This window comes from Sinohyriopsis cumingii, chromosome 7 (assembly GCF_028554795.1).
Source record: "Sinohyriopsis cumingii isolate HCF-2022 chromosome 7, ASM2855479v2, whole genome shotgun sequence".
NCBI lineage: Eukaryota > Metazoa > Mollusca > Bivalvia > Unionida > Unionidae > Sinohyriopsis > Sinohyriopsis cumingii.
Window position 1 is genome coordinate 106,574,780 of NC_142967.1, and position 26,166 is coordinate 106,600,945.

Here is a 26,166-nt window from a genome sequence, read left to right on the forward strand (position 1 = left end):
CATTTTTCTTAATTTTACCTTGATAAGATTTAACTGTTTGCAGTTGTAAGGCGCAATTAGTTTTTTTTTAATTATAACACATATCAATGAACAGGCCTAAAGCAAATTGTTTTAAAAATATTCATATTCTTAATAACTAAACATTTATTTTTAGATGATATTTTACAAAGACTTTTGAATGGGCGAATTAGTGAAACTAATCAACGCTGCCATAAAATCCAGTAAATACGGTAATACGGTCTCGAATGATAAAAATACCTACTTTTTTGACAGATACGACTCATGCGTAATAGGACAATTTATTCTAACATCAAAGTCTTTATTGTCAGAAACGTGTACAGCAAAATTACGGTAAAATATTATTATACTGGATTATAAGATTTGAAATCTTGACAATATGAGTTGCATTTTATGAAATGGCGACAATTAAGATGTCGGGGGTACTCTGACAATCAAATGACAAGCGTTCAATACAGCTAACATACAGAGTTAATATATTAAGAAACAGAAATAAGCGAAACCAAAAAGGTTTATTTAAAAAAAAAAAAAATTATTTCTCTAACTTACAAAGTGAAAAGATTAGAGGAATTTACGGTATTGTGAATTAAATCCCAAATAATCCTAATTGTTCCAACAGACGTCCAAAAGTATAGAGTATTTTGAATGAATTATTTTATTGAATGTGATAAAGCACCAATAGTCATAAATGAATTGATGTACAAACAGCCTGGATGTATCACAATGATATAATCCAGAATGTCTTTGAATGACTTTACATTATTCCCAAAATATTGATTTGTTCAAAATGGCAATAAGGACTTTGTAATTATCACGAATAATTTAAACAAATGATTCCTCTCAAATTATATCTGAACGAAACTAAAGATGATTACGGAGAGTTTACGGAAAACAAACACTAATTGCAATTAGCCATATATCCTTGTACTTAGTCGCAATGTGAACTAACAAACATGAAAGTCAGTAACGATTTATATAACGAAAGGCGGCTAAAAAATACAAAGCGTATTCAAGTATTTCTGGGGACCAGGTAAAAGTGGTAGAAAGCACTCGTTTTTACTGAGTACTGCCATCGGCCTATGTGTGTATTTTTCCATGTTCTTCCTCCGCCAGTTATATATATATAAATATATATATATATATATATATATATATATATATATATATATATATATATATATATATATATATATATACCTATCATGTGCCTATCATGTGCTTAAACATTGCGTTAAGCCCACAACAACAATAAGAACACGTCTGTCTTTGTTTTCGTTTCTTTTTAAAAACGCACTGCAAATAAATATAATTTTTTCTTCTTGTTGAGACAGAGAAATGGTGGAGAGAAATTTTGAAAAGGTTCAGTACCTGTTGCAGATAGAAAGCTTGCCACTGTCTTACGCTTCTCACAAGCTGACCTGATAGATAACAGAATGTCTGTATTGATGTCTACGAAATGGATAGCAGTAATTAGATATTTAGACTTCGTTTTACAGTAGTCTTCGATCGATTTGAGATATACCTCTGCATATATATTAAAATCCGTTGAAGCAGTGCTATCTGAAAAGAAAAAGCCCTTTATAAAAGAACGACAGTAAATCAGATACATGCACATCTATATTGCATGAGAAATGGAATGATTTTGACATGATATTTAAACGGAAGGAAGTATATTTTAATAGTTTGATCAAGGAATTGTGCTTATGTTTATAGCTCAATCGACAAGACCAATTAAAATGCCTTCGCTACAAGCAGTGATTAATTCAAATCAAGTAATTAAAAAATTATCTAGTATGAAATACTATATTCAATGACAGATCAGTATACTTGTATAAGTTTTGAAAGTACATACATCAGCCTGTTTCAAAATGCTTGAAAAAGAATAAGTAGCCAAGCCTGACTGCCATAAATTAAACATTCGTTTCATGCATTGACCAGCATACTAAAGCATTTTCATCTGTCATGATAAGATTATGAGCAAGGTTGAAAAAAAAAAGATTTTAAAAAAATGTTGACATTAAATCTGGAATACGAATTTGGCAACACACGAAGACGACTTGATTAGATTTTCAGGTAATTGCAATATTTTGTCAGACGTTTACTCATTTGTATATTTCTTTGTACTTAGAATTTTACGATGATTGCATACAAACCACTGAGGTATGGAGAAGAAATTTTAGAGGTAATTTAGTCTTTTGGTTGATATGTCTGCAGTGGAAACATATATACACTAATCCATTATAACACAACCTCCCCACAATTGCCTGATTTTCAACACCGGAATTATTTTAATTATATCGGAGTTAATTAAACAAATGGCACGTTGTCATAGAGTCGTTTATAAAAATTGATACTAGTAAAGTCTTACATTTAACACATAGCTAGCATATACAAGTTACACCAATGTTAGTAAAGGTACATAGAATAACACGGTACACGGTATTCACGACAGTTAGTTTTGAAAAAGTTTTCCTACAGAGGACAAGGGAAAAAACATACATAAGAGACCACAAAAACGTTGAGCAACTACGTACGTCTTGGCGCAAAAAAAAAAAAAAAAAAACAAACAGTAATGGGACTTTGGGCTAAAACGTCGAATTATCAACATTTTTACCTGTGGTAGGTGTGTCTGTGAAAACTAATAGTTGTAGAGTTGTTTCCCTTCCCCTTTAATTAGTCATGCTAATTTTACACCTTCCGTCAGACAATGAGTTGGACTGAGTATCTATACTTTACTTTTCGTCAGTCACTTAGTTCACATTGTGGTCTGACCTTCACTATCACCAACTCTGAAAGTGTGACTATATTTCGCATAATGTTTTACATCGATTCAGGAAGGGTGGTGACATTTTGAATCATGTTGTACGAGGATCATTTTCATTGTATTGCAATATTGTAGTACTTTCATAATATACCAATAACATGTCATGATTTACCATTATAAATAACGCCATAACGCGGCTTGATACAGGCAAAGTGTGCCTCAGGCAAGGCATATTTAATTTTACCCCAAGTCGAAAGTACATAAAGATATGAAAGCCCTGCATAAGACACATTTATCCTTTATCTATCCCATGTTTTTCCGTTGTTTAATGTATTGTTGTCAGTGTATACAAATTTATTGATCATTAGTTATCTTATGCAAAGTGATAGTGAACAGATAATACGTATACAAATACTTGCCTGCACGCATAGCTGGCATGGCTATTTTATAGAACCCACGGTTTTCAGCCTCAAGAAAAATATTCAAAATGGCCTTGTTGAGTTTCGTGACGTATTCGCCCTTTTCCGAAAATGAACTCCAGCTTTTTGGTACAACACAATGAATGATACCTTTGTGCTTCAACTTTCCTGCCGAAGTAACGAAAATATCGCCTTCTTTTAATGGTCCATGTTTTCTATACTCCTCTATAATATTCTTTCCAGCTTTATCGAAGATAATACGTGCTATTCCTACAATATCCCCCGTGTCACTCAAAGCAGTATTGACAATTGCGTCAACACCTTCCACATCTACAACAGAACCCTGGGACACATGTATCTTGATTCTATCAGCCTCGAAACTGTAAGGTAAGCTCGTACTTTCATTTTTGTTGGGATTACAAGATGGTTTGCCTTTGTCGTTTCCTGTACTTTTCCGTCTTTCCATTTCATGCATGCAGTCTTAATAACATATGTAACTGTATGTGTTTCCACAAAATACACATCAGTGATGACGGTTGAGAAGTTTTGTATTTCGTGTTGTGTGAACACTGTTAATGCTGCACAAAACTTACATCATAAATTAATTGTCTGAAAAAAATGTGTTAAATACAAGTCAATACTTTTTAATTATTATAGAGGATCCTATCTTTATATGTTTAGAAACATATATATCAACATTGGAAACTGTAGCTAAATTATAATAATGAAGTAAGTTGACATGTGTCATGTTTATTCGTTTAACAACTTCGTATATGCGATAAAGCGCCCCTGCATTATCCAAAGAGTTTTTACATTTTTTTATACAAGAAAAGAGATTTACCTTCTCCATTAAAATACATTACACAATCTTTATATTGGGCCTTAAGCTGTAGTACATGAAGAACATAAACCGATGGTAAATATGATATACGATTTGAAGTGCATATTCTTCTGAACAGTTTATTGCAGTTCAGCTGGACATGTTACAAATGGTCGCAGAGTTTATCAGGATGCTTGAATTTTTCCAGATCAATCTCTCATTATTGGCTATATTGGTAAATAATGTATTTATAGAGTACTTCATCAGCCAAAGTAAACCTAATGCATGCTTACTGTTGATTTCCAATAACTTTAATATGTTCATGTCTCTCTTTATCTGTCCTGTTTATGGCTGCACAGTAAACATCATTGGCTGCACAAAGTGCAATTATAAGTCCCTGTTGACTGCACATGAGATGCCAATATCGATTTAATTGACACGAAGTTTTGGTATAAACAAATCTAATTCGGTTGAATTCGTGATTAACAAAAGATGAACATGCTTTCCTTGATTTCTACAAAGGAAATTCCTGATTCAGGAAGCTGAATTTATATTCTGCTGAGTTTTTATAGGGTGGGCTAGATTCCTTGTTATAATATATTCACATTTAAGATTGATGCTTTCGTGAAATAACCATTAAAATGCTCTATTGTTCTTTGGTGTGCCAAGGAATCAAGCTCTGGTTAAGAAACTTTTAAGACAAAGCATTTACAAGTCTTTCAATGAAAGCAATTACATAGTTGGAGTTACTTTCGGCAATGCATTAACGACGGTCCAGTGTGACTAATCTATTGGGAGCTTACGATTGCGTGAGTAGTGGATTAAACAGTAGTATGAGACCGAGCTGGCCGATCATGTTTCCAATCCTTAAACTATTTCGAAGTTCTGCATCACTTTTTCCCACTGACGATTTTTCAGACACGCGTCCTCCTTGGGCCCCTGAACAATGTTTGCACGATGTGCCCCAGCCGCTGGATAGCTCTCAGGCAGATCGATATACATAGGCATTTTGCATTTAATTTGCATGTTTACCAGAATATTTTCTCAGACTCATCCCAGATGTGGTGCAGACTGACATAAATGCAGCCGCCTTTGCAAACGCGGCAGCCGCAGCCGCCGTGAACGCTGTAACTACCGCTAGAAATGGAAATATTCTAGCAGGACTTGTTTTGTATTTGCGCAACCTCTGAAATTTGATAAAATTAATGTCACCGAGGTGTTCTTTATTTTGGCCGCACTGAACTGATTAAGTTACTTTAGAATCAACCACAATATACAATTTTTAGTTAAAGCCTCATTCATTTCTTATTTTCACTATGTCCAACTTGAACTTCATGCTATGAACACGTACGACATGATTGTTTGCTGTTATAATTCTGTCGAAGTTATAATTGACACTATTAGTACATCATCGTTCGTATCCAACATTAGATCAATGTTTCCTTAAGAAAAATGTTATTTTCCGCGAGTAGGATTCGAACCTGGAATGTCTCGACCAAGAATAGGATACGCTAACAGTTTGTGGATGTGAAAACCAACCCATTTTAAAATTACCATTCCATCGCTATTGATTTCGATGGTGTACATATCTCGTTTTATCGCATAGGTGGTCCCTCGCGTTTGATTTGGCATGATAAATATTAAAAATCGCATACGTAGTCTCTCGCGTTTTTCATAGCTGGCTTCTTTGGATGGTAATTTTATGTTTTACTGTATTAATTAGCACTTGCAACAATAATAATGTGAGTCGTTTTTCACGTCGACGGTGGTAAATTTGACTGTCTCTTTTATAAGAGAAGAAGTACTTGAGAGGCACGTCAGCACACCATGTCTTGCGTTAAGTCAAGAAATGCTTGTTTTCTGTTTGAAATATGCAATTTCTTGACTTATGCTGCTTTATACAAGATACAGTTAACTACAGCAGACAGCTACAGATTTATATATCTACATGCAAGCTAACAATGGAGGCATTGATAAGCGGTGCTATAAATAGTTACATGTTCATATCGATCGAAACTTTGCTTTGGGTTTACACGGGAAGTAACCATATGTGAATACTTCTTATTGGGAAAAAGTCATCGGAAATTTAGAAGCGGTTTAAGGACTGGAACCATGATCGGCCTGCTTGGTTTCATGCCACTATTATCCCACTACAGCGTATGTTCTATAAACGTTTAACAAATCATATTAGATCTAAATGTCAGTGAGGTATCATTCTGCACTTAAAGTCAGCTCATATTTAGAACTATTCTTTATAACTTTATTCTAAACTTATATTTGTACACGCTCTTAAATTTTCCTTGGCTGCACTAAACCATAAATGTCACACCTGTATTTTCTGGCATATGAAAGTTAACTGTACTATTTCCGCAAAATTATTTAGGAACATTCGGTGCGATTGCACGTGTAGGAGACAGTTCATGTAAGTTAAACTTTAATCTGGTATGGTGAATTTGTTTTGCAGATCTCTTCGATGCGTGCTTCAGCATCAAAATTTACACTGCTGTGACAATGAAGTCAACCCTATATTTGTCAACTTCTTTTCTATTAATCAGATATTTACTACGGGATATCTTGAGGGATTGCTTAGAAACTACTTTTATACTGATGTACCTCAGTAATACAATACATACTCAACCCTTTAAGGTTCTTGTTTACTCATTTATAACGTTAGTCCTAATTCAAACATAGTATTATATGGTATGTACTCACATACGATGTCATCATATCAAATCAAAGCTGTTAGTTCTATATAAAATTTAGAGCAAACAGCGTGAATCTTTACCCGGTGCTATTTAGTGCAATGGCAGCTTCGAGTCTCATTCGGAATATGTCTGGGTTTTCTATAGTGGCTGAAAGCCACTTGGAACGTGATTGTAGAGATTTGCGCGTATTTCCTACAAGTACGGCTACTTCAAGTACGGCCTTTAGCTATACGTTCTTTGGTCTCAGAATGTTATACGCCATTAGCTTGTGTATAATACACGTCAGACTATTATTCAGCATAATATCCAGAATCCTGAATACGCCCGTAGATTGACGGTGACATCTCGAGGATTTCTTTGCTCTGAGGACTACCTTCAGCGACGAAAAAATCATCGAGTCCTTCATCGTTTTATGTCAGAGCTATATAAGAAGACAAGACTATTTTAAATCCAAATTTACAAGCATGTGCGAATTTATTCCCACCATAAACAAGAACTTGTGTTTAAATTGCAATTCACCTCCGAAGAAAAATCATATTAATATGTATACAATAGTCAATAATTTCAAACTATCTATCCTACACAAATATTGAGGTTCTCGATTAATCGATTTTTATAAGCTTAATCATTATCAATATTCAGGTTCTCGATTAATTGGTTTATATAAGCTTAATCAGTATCATTTGTAAAGAAGGAATTTTTACGGCATTTTGGAGAATAAATTTATGACTACGACAATCAGTACGGTATATCTTCTCGCTTTTATATGCTAATTTCTCCTTTCTATCCTACCAACCACCCTCACCTGTTTCACTTAATCTCTATACAGAGCCATGTTGTATTCTTATTAATGTTTACCACGCTAACGTACCTTAGGCTATGGTTTTCCGATTTTGAAACATATGATTCATAAAGAAGAATTGCTGTTTTTTGTATTTGACATAAAGAGCTAAAATTAATCTTTCACACGTTTAAAATGTAAATGGTTCAATGGATAAATTCTCAGAAACAGGTCATTATAAGTATTGATATACGTATGTACAGTTTCTGTAATGTAATGCACTCTGGTGAAAAATCTCTTTTGTAGAAACAGAGGATACTCAGCTAGTCCAGATAATTAACCTTTTTATCCATGTGCAGTCCTATTCAAGCTTCGGAGATGTTGAGACGTTCGCCGCATGTGGACTTTTCCTTGACAAAGCCTTTCTGTTAGGTTTCTACATGCCCATTTCCCACTTACTCACATGTTGAGGAAGCTATGAATGGTTGCCACAGTTGGTTTCAGGCCGCATCTAAAATGAAAGCTCAAAAGGTAAATGTTTATATTTGTATGCAGTCACAGAGGAAAAACAAAGAAGATATGTGACAGGATTATAAAGACCGACCCTTGTTTGAAAGTGCGCAAGGTGTAACTTTAGTCAGAAAAGGGATTCAGGGAACAACTTTGAAATGTACATTTATTCAAGATAATTCCGTGTTTGTTTTGTTTTTTGTGTTGTTATTTTTTGCCAGCCTCTGTCTTCTTTGTCGATAATCATGTCATATTGTTTAAAAGATGCCAATGATTTAATATATTTAAATAGACTTTTGACAACAATTTTGAACGTTATGGGTAATCGCTTATAACAGAATAATATTCATCAATATTTACGTAAAGAAGCCTATGAATACTATATATTAAAGTAGTCGAATTTAGTCAAAGGGGTAATAATTAAATATTGAATTTATTCAACGAGGATCAGAAATTCAATAAAGCATTACCTATTTGAGATCTTAATTCTTACATAGATTTTATTTTAGTATAAAGTGTCTAGATAGGAGGGACAAATGATTTTCTTTTTTGGCATTTCATTCAATTCTGGCTTAAACGATGCACCTTTCAGTTGTTGCGCTTGCAAAAGAAAAAGCTCAGACACGAGTTGAATCAATATTGTACGATTCAATAACCAGTAACAGTGAGAAATAGATTGTTTTTTACAAATTATAATTTCAAAAACAATTATCATTCCAAATCAATAAAACATTTTACACGGATATCATTTTTCTACACTTGACTTATGAACGACATTTATGTGTGTCATATAATTCACTCCGGTCAGGTCAGCTGGAACAGTTCAGGCTTAATTTAAATGGATTTGAATGAGATTATTTACAATGTTTCCATGGAAATGTGGTTCGATTCCATCAAGGACATGCACCACATATGCAGTATTAAATACGGGAAAAGAAAAAGCGTTCCATTGGTTAGATGTTCTTATAAAGGAATGATTACTGGATGCAGAAATTGGACGGTTCATCGCACCGCTTTATAAACCTGGAGCACGGACATGAAGGAAAACATCCCTCACTCAAAATATGATCCACTCCACAGAGTACCAAAAGGAAAAAGAAATTGCACAGACATAAAATAATCCATTTTTCTATTTTTTGTAGATAAAATTACAAAAGAGCAAGTTTGTGTTGATAGATGCATTCTGTACCCATACAAACACACTATATCTAACACACATGATGTAAGCAAAATGAATTGTGTAGATTTTGGTTGCAAAAGACAAAGACGTACGAAAACACATGCAGATAATTCAATGCATAAAAGATAATGCTGTTGGCTCTCTTTTGTATAGATGTGGGTGGCCCTGGAAAAGGGTGTTTTGTTGTGTGATTTGTACTGGGTCTTATCCTCTAGGTGGACGACCAAGGCTCATCACAGGCCTCATTACAGCATAAGGTTTGCTCCTTCTAAAGGAGAAACAGAAGTCATGTGTCTCCTTTTAAGACTCTCTCCCTTCTCCCCAAATAATGTTGCTGCCTCTGTTGTTGTTGATGATGCTCCTTTTGTTACCTTTTCTGTAGCATTTGACACTTCTTCCAGTCTTCTTTTCCTTTATAATTTCATCGATCGGGACATCTTCTACAAGGTCCTGAACAACGTTCGAAATGATGTTGGTTATTTTTTTGTCAGGGCTCCTCTGTATCAGGTGTTGCCTGATCCGGTGTATATGCACCTTGGCTTTGCTCCATCGTGAAATCTTAGAGGTCATTTTATAAGCGTTTGACGAGTCAAGGATGGGTGATCAGTCAGGTGAACGTACCACTTTATGTGGAAAAAGCACGCAAATGATAGAAAATATCGCTCAGATTCGAATAAAAAGAAATTGTTTCAATTACATCCTCCAGATAACACCATTTTTTCTTTAAACAATCAACAAGTTTATTAAAAATAAGAAGAAGCGTCTCCAACACAAACAGGAATGCATACAAACATTGAATATTTAAGCTTGAACGTCTTAACAAGGTTGACAATGTTGTGAAGTGAAACTTGACTTCCATTGATGTAAGACACTGTCATTTTTCCATCCATGTACACTATGAGCTAAAGACAAGAAATACCCATAATATTCACAAAACCATCTTTCTAATTTATCAATATTTCTAGAGTACTCACGATCAAAATGAGTCACTAAACTTTTTAATGGAAATCCGAGACTGCGCTGATGAAAAGAAACTATAAGCAGTCTTGGTTACACACCTTGGAATCTGAGTTTTGTAGTCTAACATTATTGAGTCGAGTTGATCTTTCTTCTCATAACGATACTTTAGTCGTCTTCCAGAGACGGTAATCAATAGGAATCAAAATATTCCAAACTGTGATTGCTGGGAAGTAAACGGCTACCCAGTGGCAAGACTACTAAACGGCGCGCGTCAAGTATGGCTTCTTCGATGACGGTGTTGTAAACGTTAGTATTTGCCATCAAATGGAACTCGATACTTCTTCGATTTCAGTCTCAGACGTACGTGCACTGCGTTTAACACATACTTGTCTCGCAACCACATGTTGAAATGCGAACGATTCATCAATTCTAAGTTGCGTGCTTGTTTGATTTCGTTTCGACGATCGTTAAATCCAAATTTTGAAAATCTGCTTTGCGAGTAAATATCACAAACTGGTATGTAATTTTTCAAACATCGAGAAAATAATTATATATCTTAAAGAAAGACTAGGCTCTCTCTCTCTCTCTCTCTCTCTCTCTCATGATTCTGGATTCTGATACGACTGAAACATTAATGAACACCAGTTCGTAGAGAATGATCCTTATATATACTACCTTTCTAAACATATAAATTTGAAGAAGGCGTTCATGTTGACATGTCAGCTGGCTTAGTTGCACACACTATAGAGCACTGGCGCATAATCTTCCATGACGCTGGAAATATTTATTGTATTCTTAATTCACTCCTTAATTCGTTTACTTTTTAATGTCGATTCAATCATTAAGTTCAGTATTATTTAAGCGCTCATGTCTATTCACGGTAGGACTCTCGTTCAGTTTGTAAAGGAACCTTAGCCTTATATGGTGTTTGCATGTTCTGTCTTGTATGGGAGTGGAGATTAAATCGTATGCATAAATGTTTAGGCATTTACTCTGTGGATATATTTATGGCTACGTAGTGATATGTCTCTATTACTATTCGTCTAGTTTGTTCAAACAAATAATATGTAAACAGGTGGTGCCGTAAAACCTATCAGATACTAAGTAATAAAATCGGACACATATATCAAATACTTAGGTGTGATGGCAGATAGTAGATCAATCAAAATTTACCAGGAGGATTGAAACCTTTTTATTTCCAGGTGTACAATTTTGCTACAGGTGGACTGCACTACTAAACGAATATTTTGAATGGCTCGATAGATGATGAAACAATTGAAGAAAAGTCGAAGTGCGGGGAATGAGATTCAACACGAGTGACATGGATGAAAACAAAGTTGATTGTATAAAATCGGAGTGAAAACCGCGATCATGCAAAACTAAGCTCTGCAATATTCTCTCCTGTGATACTAGTGATGGTGGACTTAAATAGTATCTGTAGAGAAAAATCATCGATAAAGCGTACTTTATTTCCCTGCCAGTACCCCATCCTACTAGATCTGTCGTATTGGGACGGAAAGGATATTAGTGTTAATATGTCCTCAATATTTCTAGGATTACATTTTTCATCACCCCATCATACATTATATCTGGTATCCTAATCGCGCATTCCGTCTAACAGATAATATCTTTTCTTGAACGGTAGGAATTTGGACACTAGTGATGACCCACACCTGCTGCTTTATTTTGTACTGAATGACGGTGGTTTTCCCGTCATATCTTTTTGTGCTGATCTGTTCTGAATTTCCATAAACCACGGCTAGGTCGTGGGGTATTAATAACTGGTATTCCACGAATGGGTTCAATGAAATAGAATATTGATTAATGATGTCAAACGTTGTCTCGTTGATCTGGTCGAATATATCAATATCAGAGAGAGAGAGAGAGAGAGAGAGAGAGAGACGGGGTGGTGGGGATGGTGGTGGTGACTAGAATCTTCTTACAAGTAGTATGTAACAACGGCTTGCACTTGTCGTGCCATCCAATATGTGGAGGATGATATATAACAATGAATTGCAGAAAATCTGAATTAACATGATATAAATGAAGATTACAGAGAGAGAGAGAGAGAGAGCATGACAAATTGAATATATTTACGATATCGATACACAGAATAAAATGAAACGACAAAAGTTGAAAATTGCATAGTTTGTGCCATCTTCTAAATAAAAAGCAAAAGAAAGCAATGAACTGGAAAAGACAAAACTGAATCAATGCGAGGTAAATAAAGAAGAAAGAAACTAACCTATATATTTTGGAAATCTTTCTCAGGCATAAATTCAAACACATTATAGATATATTCTAGAAAAAGTAAGCAGTACAATATTTCAAGGTAAATTTAGGTTCGGCTGATGGGATGTTTCCCACGTTCAAGTTAATTTTACTTCAACAATTGAAGTAATGACAGTTTTCATTCAGTACGGAAATTTATCGAGAAGCAGCATAATGTTCGCGCCCGACTGTCCACATATATTCCTTCGACACGGTGTTCATTTCCATTTAAGAAGATCCATAAGTATATATATAACCTTTTCTTTTCCTGTCCTGTCTTAAAAATGGTCCAAAACATGTGATCTTCGAGTGGTCTTTTTAAACGTCTCAGCGGGGATATACACAAATGACAATTTGATGCTATTTGATAGACGCTATGCTATTTGATAAACGTCTCAGCTATTTGATAGACTCTATGCTATTTGATAGACGCTATGCTATTTGATAGACGCTAATATGATCACGTCACGGTCGAAAATGATGAGGTGCATTATAAATAAAGACGGGATACTGGAAAAGAAGCCATAAGGAAAGCACGTGTCAGATTGGTGAAAAGAAGAGAGTTGTTCATGTGAAAATCTGAAGAAAAAAAAAATAGTCGCACAACAAATCAATGAGACACTATATTGTTGTATGATACTAGCAATACTGTAATAAAAGCGGACTCGAAGATTTATCGGCAGAGAAAATTTGCGCTAATGTACCCCCATTTTCTCTAGCAATGACCTTTTCCTTCACTCATCCTATGATATTTCTGTATCAAACATGCACCTGTGTTCTGTCTGATACGCAATCATTAAAGTTTGCTTCTAAGTATTTATATATACACACACGCACGCACGCACACAGACACACAATATTTTTGGGGGTAAATATGCAAGGTGCGCCAAATCTTAATTTTTTAAAATGATCCATATGCCATAATTACTGTTCGCACACTATAGCATAAATTATAATTCGTGCAAAACAGATATAAAACACAATAGGCCCTAAATACTGTATGTAGAAACTACATTAAGTCCTAAGTGTATGTATGTATGTATGTATGTATGTATGTATATGTGTGTGTGTGTGTACACATGCATGTATGTACGCTCGCACGCATGTACGTCCGTCCGATTGTGTGTGTGTGATTAGGATTTTTAACGTAGCTTTAACAATTGTTCAGTCATATCGCTACGATGTCTGCAGTGTGGCAGTTTATAGCGATGTCTAGCAATGGGGCATCATGCTGCAGACATGTAGCACGATGTCCCACCCAGTCACATTATTCTGACACCAGACCAACCAGTCCTAACACTAACCTCTTAACGCTGAGCGCCAAGCAAGGCAGCTGTTATAACCATTTTTGTAAGTCTTTTTATGACTCGGCCGGGGATCAAACCCACGACCTGCCGCATACCAGGCGGAAAGCTCTAACCACTAGGCCACCGGAGCGGTCCGTACGTATGTGCCTGCGCATGTATGTATATATGTATATATATGTATGTATGTTTGTATGTATGGATGTAGGTATGTGTGTACGTACGCTCGCACGTACGTACGTACGTGCATACGCACGTACCTATGTATGTATGTATATATGTATGTATGTATGTATGTATGTATGTATGTATGTATGTATGTATGTATGTATGTATGTATGTATATATGTATGTATGTATGTATGTATGTGTCGACCTTTCCGGTGGCATAAGTAGCAGCAGAGAGACTGGGCCCACCAACTTTTTCGTCCAACAGGACCATCTATCAAAAACTCTTCTGATAGAAGGTCTTATTTCACAAAATAAACCCTTCTAGCCAGAAACTATGATGACTAAATCCTCTTTTCTGGCTACGGGGGTTATTTCGACAGCGATAACCAGCCGCTATAAAAAATAGTTTCTTAACCGGGGTGACGTCGACGACGACGTTGGTGGCGTAGTCTCTCTGCTGCTAATCATTTTAGGATTTCCATTGTGAATTAAAAATTCGGGTTAACAATAATGGCCAACATCGGAGAAGCACATTCCGCTAGACTAGCTCGAGAGCGACTAGAAGCAATAAAAAAATTTCTTCCTGTGCGAGATAGTGTCAGAGAAAAATTACAAGCACGGCAGTTATCACGAGTTGAATTTGTGGAGGGTGCAGAAGAATTATTTAAACCCGTTACAACAGCTACTGAAAAGGCTGTGTTGACTACCAGGCGAGCTGTTCTTCCAGTGTTAACGGAAACAAAGGAAATTTTACGAGCGCTTCCAGCTGGTATCGCTGCTGCGGCAAGACCTCCGCCCGCTGCGGCAGTACCCCCCGAAGAAGGAGAGGAGGAAGCTTTTGTTGACGCTCCAGAAGCAGCTGCTAAGCCTAAAGTTGATTTGGTTAATAAATTTATGTCGCATGCTGTTGAGGGTTTAAGAAAAATGCCAGAAAATATGTTAGGTCCAATAGCTTATTCGCTTTTTACCAATCGAGAAAATTTTTTTAAAACCTGAGTATGTAGGGAAAATGGGTCGTGAAGAATGGTATAAGGGTATATTTCGTGGATATTATGATGTTCCTCAGGCTAGACAAGACGATCTTAGATGGTATAATTTTAATAGGAGTATGGAGAATTATCTTAAGAAATCTGCTGAAGAGAGGAGCAAGGAAGAGGAAGATATTCTCGTGGCATTGGGTCTTATTGATCCTCCCTTGAAAACTTTACCAACATTAAAACCACCTCCTAAAACTTCACCAACATCAAAAACACCCTCCATCCCTTCACCAACATCAAAAACACCACCAACTAAAAAAACATCGGGAAAAGGTTTAGGGGGTGGTTTTATTTCCTGTCCTGATAGCGTTATCAACGATGTATCTCGGTTGGAAGTCCTCATCGGAGGAAAACGTGCCGGAAATAACTCCCCGGAAATAATTAATGAAGCCGTAAGATATCTGTCAGCGACTATTTCAGCGTGGTATCATGGATATCGGCATCTATCGGGGACTCATTAATGAACTCGCAGATGGTTACTACAGCGATTAGAGAAACAGCAATTGAATAACATGATAGTACACGATACTCGACCCAGCCCAGTCAGAGTAGTGAATTCACGATTACCGGTCTACAGAGCAACCTACGGAGATGGTCTCGGTGATGTTGTTACGGGTTTGTTTTCAAGGATAGCCCATAAGGCGTTACCGATTGCGAAACAACTGTCGATGAAAGCGGTTGATGTTGTCAAGGATAAAGCCCTTGGAGCTGTTGGTAATCTTGCGGGTAAAGCATTCACGTCAATCAGGGATAGACTGTCACGGTTAGCACGTAGACGTAGCGCGGTTAAACCACCGCCAGTAAAATTGCCGAGCACTGAACTTATGCCCGCGGATGTCAGTAAAGTAATAAATCAATCCGTGAATCAAAAACTTGCGGAGATAGCAAACCAAATACCCGAACAAATAAATACGAGCCTGATATCAGGAAGTGGTCTTCGTTTTAGACGTCGATAATTTTATATAATGTTCAAACGAGTATCAGATCCAGCGTTCGACATGGATGCACCAATACTCAAAGATGAGTCTGTGCGTGATTATCAGTATTATTCCTACGAAGCAAGATCGCCCAATCAGTCGGGTCGAATTGAATTACGAGTTCAGGACACAAGCAGATATTTTCTGCCGTCGGAGGCGTTTCTTGAAGTCGAAGGTAGTATTTTAAAACTCGATAACACAGCATAAGGAGCAAATGACCAGGTTGGTTTTGTTAACAACGGCATCATGGCACTGTTCAAAAGTGCTTCATATAGTATCGATGGAAGGGAAATTGAAACAATTCAGGATAACGTTGACGTTGCCACAACAATTATCGGATTGGCAAGATACTCAGATGATTACACTAGATCAGCCGGTCCGACCATGATGTTCGCTAAGGATAATTCTGATCATCCTGAATACAATAACGTTGTTATAGGTAATGTAAGAAACGCAGCTGGAGCTGCCCCAACGCCCGCAGTAATATCGATGAATGCAAATTACAATCTTGGTTTTGCTACACGTAAATCAATGTTATCAGGTGATTCCAGAAGATTTTCATTTGCAATTCCGCTGTCTCACATCTTTGGGTTCTGCAGAGGTGTCCGAAAGGTTATTTTTGGAGCCAATCATACGGTTGTACTTGTCAGAGAAGGTGATAGCAATGATGCTATCTGGCACGGTCTGGGTGCTGATGTTGCCGCAACTAGAGGACTTCATGGTAAGGTAGTATTATCCAAGCTTGCGTTGTGGATGCCAGTGATGTCCCCCATCGATCACTGAAGAACAACGGCTACTCTCTTTCATGGACACAGGTGGTAAATCATTAATATCGTGGTTGACAACAACAACAGATTCCATTCTGGGTTCCGGGGCTGGGCATTTCACGTGGCATATATCATCACAGCAGGGAGTATCAGCGCCACGACACATTTTCGTTGCATTCCAAGAGTATAAGAGATTAAACGATCAAACAAGAAACCTTATGGCATTTGACAAACTTCAGGTCACAGAGGTTTCACTGCGTGTAAACGGACATCAAGAACCGTCCGAAGATATACATCTAGATTTTGACGGTAATAGGGTTGCACGTGCGTATCACCGCCTGCTGCCATTTATGGGACGTGATCAAAATATTGATACCGGCTTGCAGATATCTCAGTTGGATTTCACAGCGCGGTATCCGATTTATTACTTTTCTCTTGAACATATGGATTTAACCAAACACTCTGTCGTTGATATACACTTCAAGGCTAACGTGGGCGAGTTCCCCGCTTCAGCAGCTGATGCGGACGGACCTCCCGTCGTAATTGCAGGTCCCGCTGGTTTCAGAGCAGTTGCTGTCATACTCTTTGATAAATCAATGCTACTTGAAGGTGTTGGCGGCCGAATGAGAGTCATCGATGCTCCAGTGGAAAATATGTAAACAATTAGATCAATCTCGTATTAAATAAAATGTCATACAGTTACGTTAATGTGTCACTGACTCCTGGTCAGGTGAAGAAATTACAATCGAAAAACGCGAGCACATGTGGGACATCAATAACGTTAAAGCACGATCAGCTAGCGGGTGGTTCAAACAAGCTGTCGCTGACTAAAACTCAGCTAAAACATTTCAATAGCGCGAAGCAGGGCACGACTGGAGTTCGAATTGATCTCTCTCCGGCCGCGGTCAAAGATATGGTCAAAAAGACCGGCGGAATACTTCCATTTCTTCCAATAATTGCCGCCGCGTTAGCACCAGCAGCAGCCGCCGCGGCAAAGGCAGCCGCGTTAGGAGCAGTTGGAACCGCTGCTGGAATGGCACTAAAGAAAGTAACCGGAAAAGGAATTTTACACAAGGAAAGTCTAAAAAAAAGACAAACAAGAACACAAAAACCAACAAGACGCCCCCGAAAGACAACTATGCCTCAGCCCAATCGTTTAAAACTTCCAGTGGAACAATACGGAGCGGGTCTAAGACTACCGGGAACTCCGGCGTCATGGTACCCAAAGCGTGTTTGAAAACACTTCCACGGGGGAATCTTCCCGGGGTGAAGCTTCCAGCGTCCAATTTTGATCTACTCGATGCTGCTAAACAATTACGTATAAAATCCTTCAGAGGTGTATTTAACCGAGATGAATTACCAGCACGACCGAAAAATCCAGAAACAGGAATTATTAATCTTGACAACCGAGAAGGCCCTGGGACTCATTGGGTTGCTTACGCGATCGATCCGCGTGGAATTATCTATTTCGATTCGTACGGGCTAGCACCGCCAGTTGAATTTCTCAGGTACGTCCAAGGATTTCCAATTCCAGTTTGGCAGTCAACGTTACCAACACAAACACTAACCGATCCTCCGATATGTGGTCAAGAGGTTTTGAATGTTCTTGACGCGATAACAAAACATCCAGCGATTCCTCCTCATAAAGTCGTGCATGAATACACGTTGAAAAATCATTTCCAAATTTAAACAACCCCATAACAGATAATGGTTGATATTTACGGAAGATCAAGCAGAACCAAGGAAGAAAAAAAAAGATATCGATTTATCAGCGTATGCAACCAAAGATGACGTTGATAATCTTTTGAATGTAGCCGGGATAGACCCGGATGAGGTTGTTATTTTTTAGGACACACACGGGAAACTAAAAACCAGTAATGTTAAACTTGGTGACATAATTATCAAAGTTTATGGAGCTGTCCCAGATAACCTTGTTGTATTCGCTGACAACGGCAAAATCAGAGATTCGTCGATATCAATTGCGATGCTGCGAGAGGACGCACGAAGAGTTGCAGCGATGCGTGTAGCAAAGACCGGTGATATAATGACAGGCGAACTCAGCATGAACAACAACAAAATAACTGTGTTAGCGGATCCAATAGGTCCCGAAGATGTCGCAAATAAACAATACGTCGATGCTCAGTACAAACTCGTTGTTGGCCTAGTCAGCGACCGGGTAACAAAATCCGGCGACGTAATGACAGGCGGACTTGACATGAGTGGCAACAAAATAATCGCGTTAGCGAATCCCGAATCCGACCAGGATGCGGCAAACAAACAATATGTGGACATCGTCAACGGTAAACTAAATACGCTGCGTGCAGAGTACGATGTTCACACAGGCGCGTTTAAAAGATTCCAAAGAAACTTTCAAAAGACTAGTGATACCGTGGATAAGTTCTTTGGAACTCCTCCAGTCGTCGATGTGAAACTCGCCGACGTAAAGACCGACATTGACACGATCAAACAAACACAGCAGGATATCGTATCGGGTATTCCTGATATCGTCAACAAAACCAGTCTAATTAAAGTCCCCGTTGCAGTTACCCCCGGGCATATCACCAACATCGTATTCACGGTATCATCCGGGTTCGCAACATGGTCCCGACAAAATAATACTATCAAATACACAGCAACAGCCACCGGCGTTTACAGGCTGTCTGTGTTTTCCGCTGCTAAGTTTGAAATCTTCACAACATATCCCTGGAGACACTCCACTGATAAGTATTCCGGGGTTTGCACTGTGATACTAAACAGCGGAACCGAGGAAACATTTATGCTTGAAGCCGAGGACGATAGTTTAACCGCAACATCTTACTGGTGGTGTTTGGAATTCGTCGCAACAACTCCTCAATTGGTTACCGCGTAATTGAAAATCGCTAGCGATTTTAAATAGCGTCGATGACACCAGATGCTCAACAGTATCGATACAATCAGGTACGCGAATGGCAATCAACGTTGAAAGTCACCATAGACAGATGCGCAACAAAAATAAAAAAAAATATCGACGCCGCATAACAGTGCTGGACATCGCAGTGTACTCGGTATCCGGGGTAATTGCGTCCGCGGGCGTGATACTATCTGCATTGACTCCGGTAACCGCCGCCGTAGCAATACCGATCGCGATTTCAGCATCGACGACCGCGGCCGGAGTCGCTAATATCATCGCGAAAAAAATATCTTCGTGCGCGACGACAAAACTACACGAACACCAACAACTGTCCAACGCGGCCAACAGCGCCTACTCAAGGCTGTCTTCGTTGATATCATCCAGCGTCGACGACAACAACATATCCGATTCCGAGTTTGCGCTGATGTCTAGCTGCTACAGCGACTATTGTTTTCATTTGAAAACCAACAATAACAATAACGATGGAACGACAAGCGCTGCTCGACATATCCGCGAATACAACTCCGTCAAGGACCACAATGATATCTGTGTCGTCGACGCAGCCAGAGTTCAGCATTAATTTTCCAACTGCAATTCCAGTTACCGAAATCGCGTTGGCACAATTACGAGTATATCACAGTTGGCCCAATATCAGGTCGACATCATTTCACGGACAATCGCCGAATAACTCATTTGTATTTTCATATCAGAATAACGCTGATGGAACCCCAGATTGGAACGTCATTGCGTTACCCACTGGGAGTTATCAGATAGAGGAAATCAACAAGGAAATACAGCGTCAAATAAAACGTATCACCGGAAAGGAAGCAAAAATATCAATCACTGCACACGAGCCAACGTTATCCACGATCATCGAAATCTCAACGCCGGGTTACGCCGTTGATATCTATAACAGTTCAATCAGAACCGTGCTAGGGTGGCCAACGGAAAAACCACCAATACCTGTACCTGTGAAGTCGGATTATATCACTGACGCGCAATCGTATCACAAAATTACAATGCCGTATCAAGAACGTCTCAATGAGATCCGCCGTGATAAACTGCAGGGTAGGATTTTTCCTCAAGCGCAAGGGTCAGATATTATGTTTAATTTTGTCTACGAGCATGAACAAACTACGGTTACTGTTGGGGTTCCCATGAAACTAAACGACATCGTTGGGTACCTGGCGGATATCAGTGTCGCACACGAAACACACCGAGGTTATCTACGGCAACGTTTTCAAGAACATATCGCCGCGAAAAGGAACACCCTGGTGAGTTCGCGCGAAGAAATTATCAAACAAATTGAGATACTAAACCAACTTGCCGCAGATAACGAGTACATCAACGATATCGTGATTCACGCCGTAATCAACAGTTACGCATCTTTTGATAGACAAAAATTTTTGAATAAGTACTCGCTGACAGAAGCTGATCTACCAAGTTTCAAATTACCAGGATATGTTTCCCGCGGTGACCTACAAGAATTTGTCACTAAAATCATCGATGAATACTTTGATGACATACTCGCACGACACAAACAAATACAACTAGAACCTGTCATCGCGGCGTATGATAATTCCGAAGCCAGTGATGGCAGACACATCTCTCCGGGAATAGTAAATATCACTGATGTCGTTGCGGTTAATCTTGTGTGTGACGTCATCGATGGCAGTTACAGCGTAACCACGACAATATCAAATCAAGCCCAGCAAGGGTTTATACTGTATTCGTTTACTCCTACACAACCGCCTGGATTTTTGATTGTGCAGGAGCCAATCAATCCAGTGTTTCTTCGGTGTCATAATCCGACGCTGACAAGGATGAATTTTAAAGTCACTGACCAACAACAGCGACTGTTGGACCTGCGTGGGGAGACTGTTAGTATTAATCTGCTGGTGAAATCCTAAGGACTTTCATCGTGAAACGATTTCCATCCTAAGGGATTTTCGTCTTAAGACTTTCATCCTAAAGGATTTTCATCGTGAAACGATTTCCATCGTAAAAATACAAAGCATTTTTCAATTAGCGATATCATATCATAATAATGTCCAAAAAATCTTCGAATTACCAACAGTATGATGATGACGAGGATGTCTCTGACAGTGATTTTGTTGTCAACGACGAAGATGTCTCTGTCAGTGATTTTGTTGTCAGTGATGAAGATGATGAAACACAGCGTGATTCTGACAGTGATTTCGCTGACAACGACGACGATGACGATGATAGCACTGTGGGAAACGCTAGCGTTTCCAACGGCATCGCCATCAGCGACAGCACTGTCATAATAAATTATATTAAATGAACGCGAATAACATAGCAAATGTATCAACACGTGAAATGTTCCATCGTTGACAAGCGTGCGCTTGAAGAATTCATCCGAAAAATATTTACCGGAAATCATTCCCCGGGCGTTGTTAAAATAATCATCGATAAACACGGCAATGATGACTTTTTACTGACAGATTTTCAGCTGAAGCAACTCCGCGAAAACAATATCACGATGATTACTTGTGATGCAGACCAAATCCTCAATGTTGCTCACTCGTGCATTTCACGGGATCATCTTGATAAGATACTTCAGTGAAAATTCCTTACTTTATATATATTTTTTTACCACTGACCATTTTCCCGATTTTCATAGGGTATTTGCTAGTAAAATTTAACAAAACAGACCAGCGTCGTGGATTTGATAGGGTAATTGCTAGTAAAATTTAACAAAACAGACCAGCGTCGTGGATTTGATGGGGTATTTGCTAGTAAAAGTTAACAAAATCGGACAGTTGCAGAATTTTACTATAATATTAATTTTCTCACTGACAATTTTCGCTGGTATTTTGCTATGAAAATCAACGAAATTGGACAGTTGCATAATTTACACAGTAAAAAAAAAATATTACTTTTTTTTTTACTTTCGATTTCACTTCCAAGTAGTTGACTTCGCCAAGGAAATCAAGGTGAGGTATTTACTTCCCGCTGACTTCGTGAATGACTTCGTCATCGGTGACAAAGCTATCATTGCTTGATAAATTCTCTGGATTTTCATCCTTGACCTCGTCAACGGACATACAATGCTTTAATTTCCGGACCCGATTGTTGATTATTTTTTTAGTTTCATACTCAGCTGCCAGCGCCAGCCTGATCTTTTCGACTGCACGGGACAGTGGAACAAATTCATTTATTTGTGTCTCCGCTACGCTGGCCAGCGATTTATACAAATTATTTTGGATCATCTTTATGAATCGATATTGAGCAGGAAGAATATAACGCCCTGCGCATTTAGCTTCGTATAATGATTCAAAATCTGACAGAATAGTTTCAACATTTAGTAATATTTTAAATCCTTGTTTTTCTAATTTTTGAATAGCATCAATCACATTATTGATATTTTCTTGATTCATATTTATATATATTTTTAAATCTTTAAAATAAAAAAACATCACATCTCCTTTGAGTCTCTAGGGTGTCTTATGACATCCTACCAAACTCAGGAGGGGGCGGAAACACTTACCCCCGATTAAGCCCCTAAACTGCCAAATAACAGTCTAGAAGGCCCAGAGGGTGTGTTTGCGAAACGACGAGACATTCCCCATTTGTGAACCTCCTAGCTTACCATCTGATATGCTAGCAAGGCTCACATGGGGATAACACATAACATATAACTTAATTCTAACTTATCCTAGGGACGGCACAAACATATAGTATTTACAGTAGAAGCATATTTACAGCAGTAGAAGCATATTTACAGCAGTTGTATTTTACAATTGTATATATAACTTATCTTAGGACGGTACAAACATATAACTTATCCTAAGACGGCACAAACACATAACTTATCCTAAGACGGTACAAACACAATGCGGGGTTATAATTCTACATCCAACAAGTTGAAAAAAAGTTGATTTGATAACATTTTCTGCGACGCGTTGAACCGAACGCGGTTCAATACCAAAATACTTCGCAGCTAAGCTCATTGAGCGAAATATATTTTCTTTGTTAGTATTTTTGTTGAGAGATCTTACAGCTCTTGGGATTTTTGCAAATTTGCCAGTGCCACCTCGTGCAGAATTCTCGCTCTGAGTAATGGCTTGCAAATTCTGAAGAGAGTTATTAAGTTTATTATTATCAATGTGATCAATTACAAGACCTTTTTTGATCTCACCGTTAAATACCTCAAACACAAACTTGTGATTAAAATACCTCTTTCTCCCAACAGAAAATTGGAGATAACCAGAATTAGTAACAGTACCAACTGGTTTTTTCAACCTGCTATTTCTGACTATTCCCTGTCGTGATGCTTCGTAATTCTTGATTGTGGGATGTGGGACAAATTCTTGATTCATTTATATAATAATATATTTGTCTAATTTATAATTTGTCTGAAAACCTAGTTATATAATCGCTCTCAGATTTTAGCGCGTCTCCGTTATTTTTTTTATTGTAATATCGCTTGAGTTCACGATATCGTTTCCCCCCGCACCCCGCACATAATTGTGTTTTACCCCTGACACCAATGCCACATCGCAGGCAACGAATAGGTCCTGTGCTTCCTCGTTTGATGCTCTGTATATGTTCACCGCAGAATTCCTTCCTACAGGGCTTACCACAGACTGTTACAGATCCAACTTTTAACCATCTGCAGTTGTTCATTGTATATATAATATTTTCTTATTTAAATATTTGTCTTAAATATAACAATGGAGGAGTGTTCTAGGCTAACCGCAGTTGGCGCTGGGAGATTCGATCTTGACAGGCTTAACCCGGATCCACGACGACGGCATCTAACTGATCTGTTCGATATTATCAACGAGGGTAATAAAGAATTCCGCAACGACGGCGCATCTCATGTATGGTCGACATTTAAAATTATCCGCGACGCTGACGAAGTCGACGACATCATCGATGCTACAATGACTGATGCCCGAGCAAAAACAATTATTGATTATATTGATTTTCATCGGGTAAAAATAAATATTTTTTCAGAATAAAATTTATTGTCAACGTCGACGACGATACGTGGATTATCCGCGACAAACTCGACCCTGTTCTTGCTAACGGAAAGACCGCTCTGTTAAGCAGCAATTGTAAACCAGGAATGCTGACCGGGATTGATATACCATATTACGCTCGAGCGTATCCTGTAACCGCAGTCATTTATGGAATATATCCTGTAAAAAAAAACAAAAATTGATAAACTCGCTCCGATGCGAATGACTGCCTCATTTACTTCGACGGTGTTGAATTGTGTAGCCGAGCGAGTAATGGAACATTTTAAAAACACAAAACGAGGAAACGGTTTAACCGACCTGCGACGTGAAAAAATAACAGCCTGGGGCGATTCGGTTAAGAATACCGGGGCAACAATAAATGATGTTGCTGCGCTATCAAGTAAATTAAAATACTCAATAACAGTAAAAACACTAACCGGGGAAATATTATACAGTTCGAAGCATTATAAAAAGTCAGGAACACCGATTGAAATTATTGATCATAATTCGCACGCGTGGACTGATGCGGTTACAATATTTCCACGAGACCGTGTTGTCAAGTTTTATCGTGGAAACATATACGAGGTTATTTACGCGCTGAGTAAAACCGACCCTGTGTCGGTGTGGTTATTTAGGAGCTCCGAAGATGGCGACTATGATCAAATTGTGAGACCCAACGGAGAATTATACAGAACAGAGTCGTTGCACCAACAAATGAAAAAACTCGCAAAAACGTATATGAGAGATGCTAGCGATGAGCAATTATTGGTTAATTGTTTTACAGTTCCAAGTGTTGCCGCTCACGCCGCCAGAGAAAGAAATTCGTGGAGACCAACCCGAAGTCAGTTTCTTTCGGATATACAGTTAAGTTGTGTCGAGTATGGTCATGGCGGGTTGTGGAACACCCGATATGACTACCGGGATATGATTTCCGTGGATATGATTGCCTGCTACCCAGGAAGCTTTCTCGGGAACGGCGAGTGCCGCGAATACTTTGCGCGGTTTGGACACCCCACGAACTCGATGACACGAGTCGCCGTAAACGGCAGTTTACCCGACGCTGACCTGACAGGATTTGCTCGTGTGACTTCGTTTGAATTCGCCACGGGACTTCATCCGTGCTGTTATGTTTGGTTTGGCAGACACTTCGTCGAAAAGCGCTGGGTACCCATGGTGTTGCTGCGATACATGCTTGACAGCGGCATACTGGTATCGTTGACTGTCAGTGAAGCAATCATATGTTATCGACCGCAGACATCAGTTTGGTTGCCAACACCGGAGCGTGTAACTCTCGAAGAAGTTATCGAAGAATGGACACAAGCACGTCCAGAAACTCCTATTGATGCTATCCGCGAAGGAGCTCCTGAAATTCTCAAGATTAGGCTCAAAAACAGTGAAATCACAGCGAAAGATCTTGGACGAAGAATAATCGGTAAATTTACTCAGGGTGCAGCATTTGATCATAAAATGCATCACTCGCGGTTGATTATCGATGAAGCTGAATTGGATTTTATAATCGCCGACGCGGTTGCCAGAGACATATTTTGTAACAGGGAGGATGTGTTCTTGTCCGACGGGAAAAAGTTGGGCACAATTGTAAGTTA

General features: G+C 38.5%; 1 protein-coding gene across 2 annotated transcripts in view; it reads right to left on the minus strand.

The window, feature by feature from the left end:
• Window positions 1-26,166, minus strand: part of LOC149795894 (uncharacterized) — a 49,227-nt gene that overhangs the window by 17,563 nt on the left and 5,498 nt on the right. The window contains exons 2-5 of one of the 2 annotated variants that reach the window (XM_089965811.1): window positions 7,849-8,018; window positions 6,807-7,147; window positions 3,202-3,810; window positions 1,387-1,578 (exon numbers count right to left, since the gene is read on the minus strand). In XM_089965811.1, coding sequence (XP_089821937.1) covers window positions 1,387-1,578; window positions 3,202-3,676 — 667 coding nt within the window. In that variant the 5' untranslated portion in view covers window positions 3,677-3,810; window positions 6,807-7,147; window positions 7,849-8,018. The remainder of the gene's footprint in view (window positions 1-1,386; window positions 1,579-3,201; window positions 3,811-6,806; window positions 7,148-7,848; window positions 8,019-26,166) is intronic. The other variant, XM_089965810.1, reaches the window with a different exon arrangement.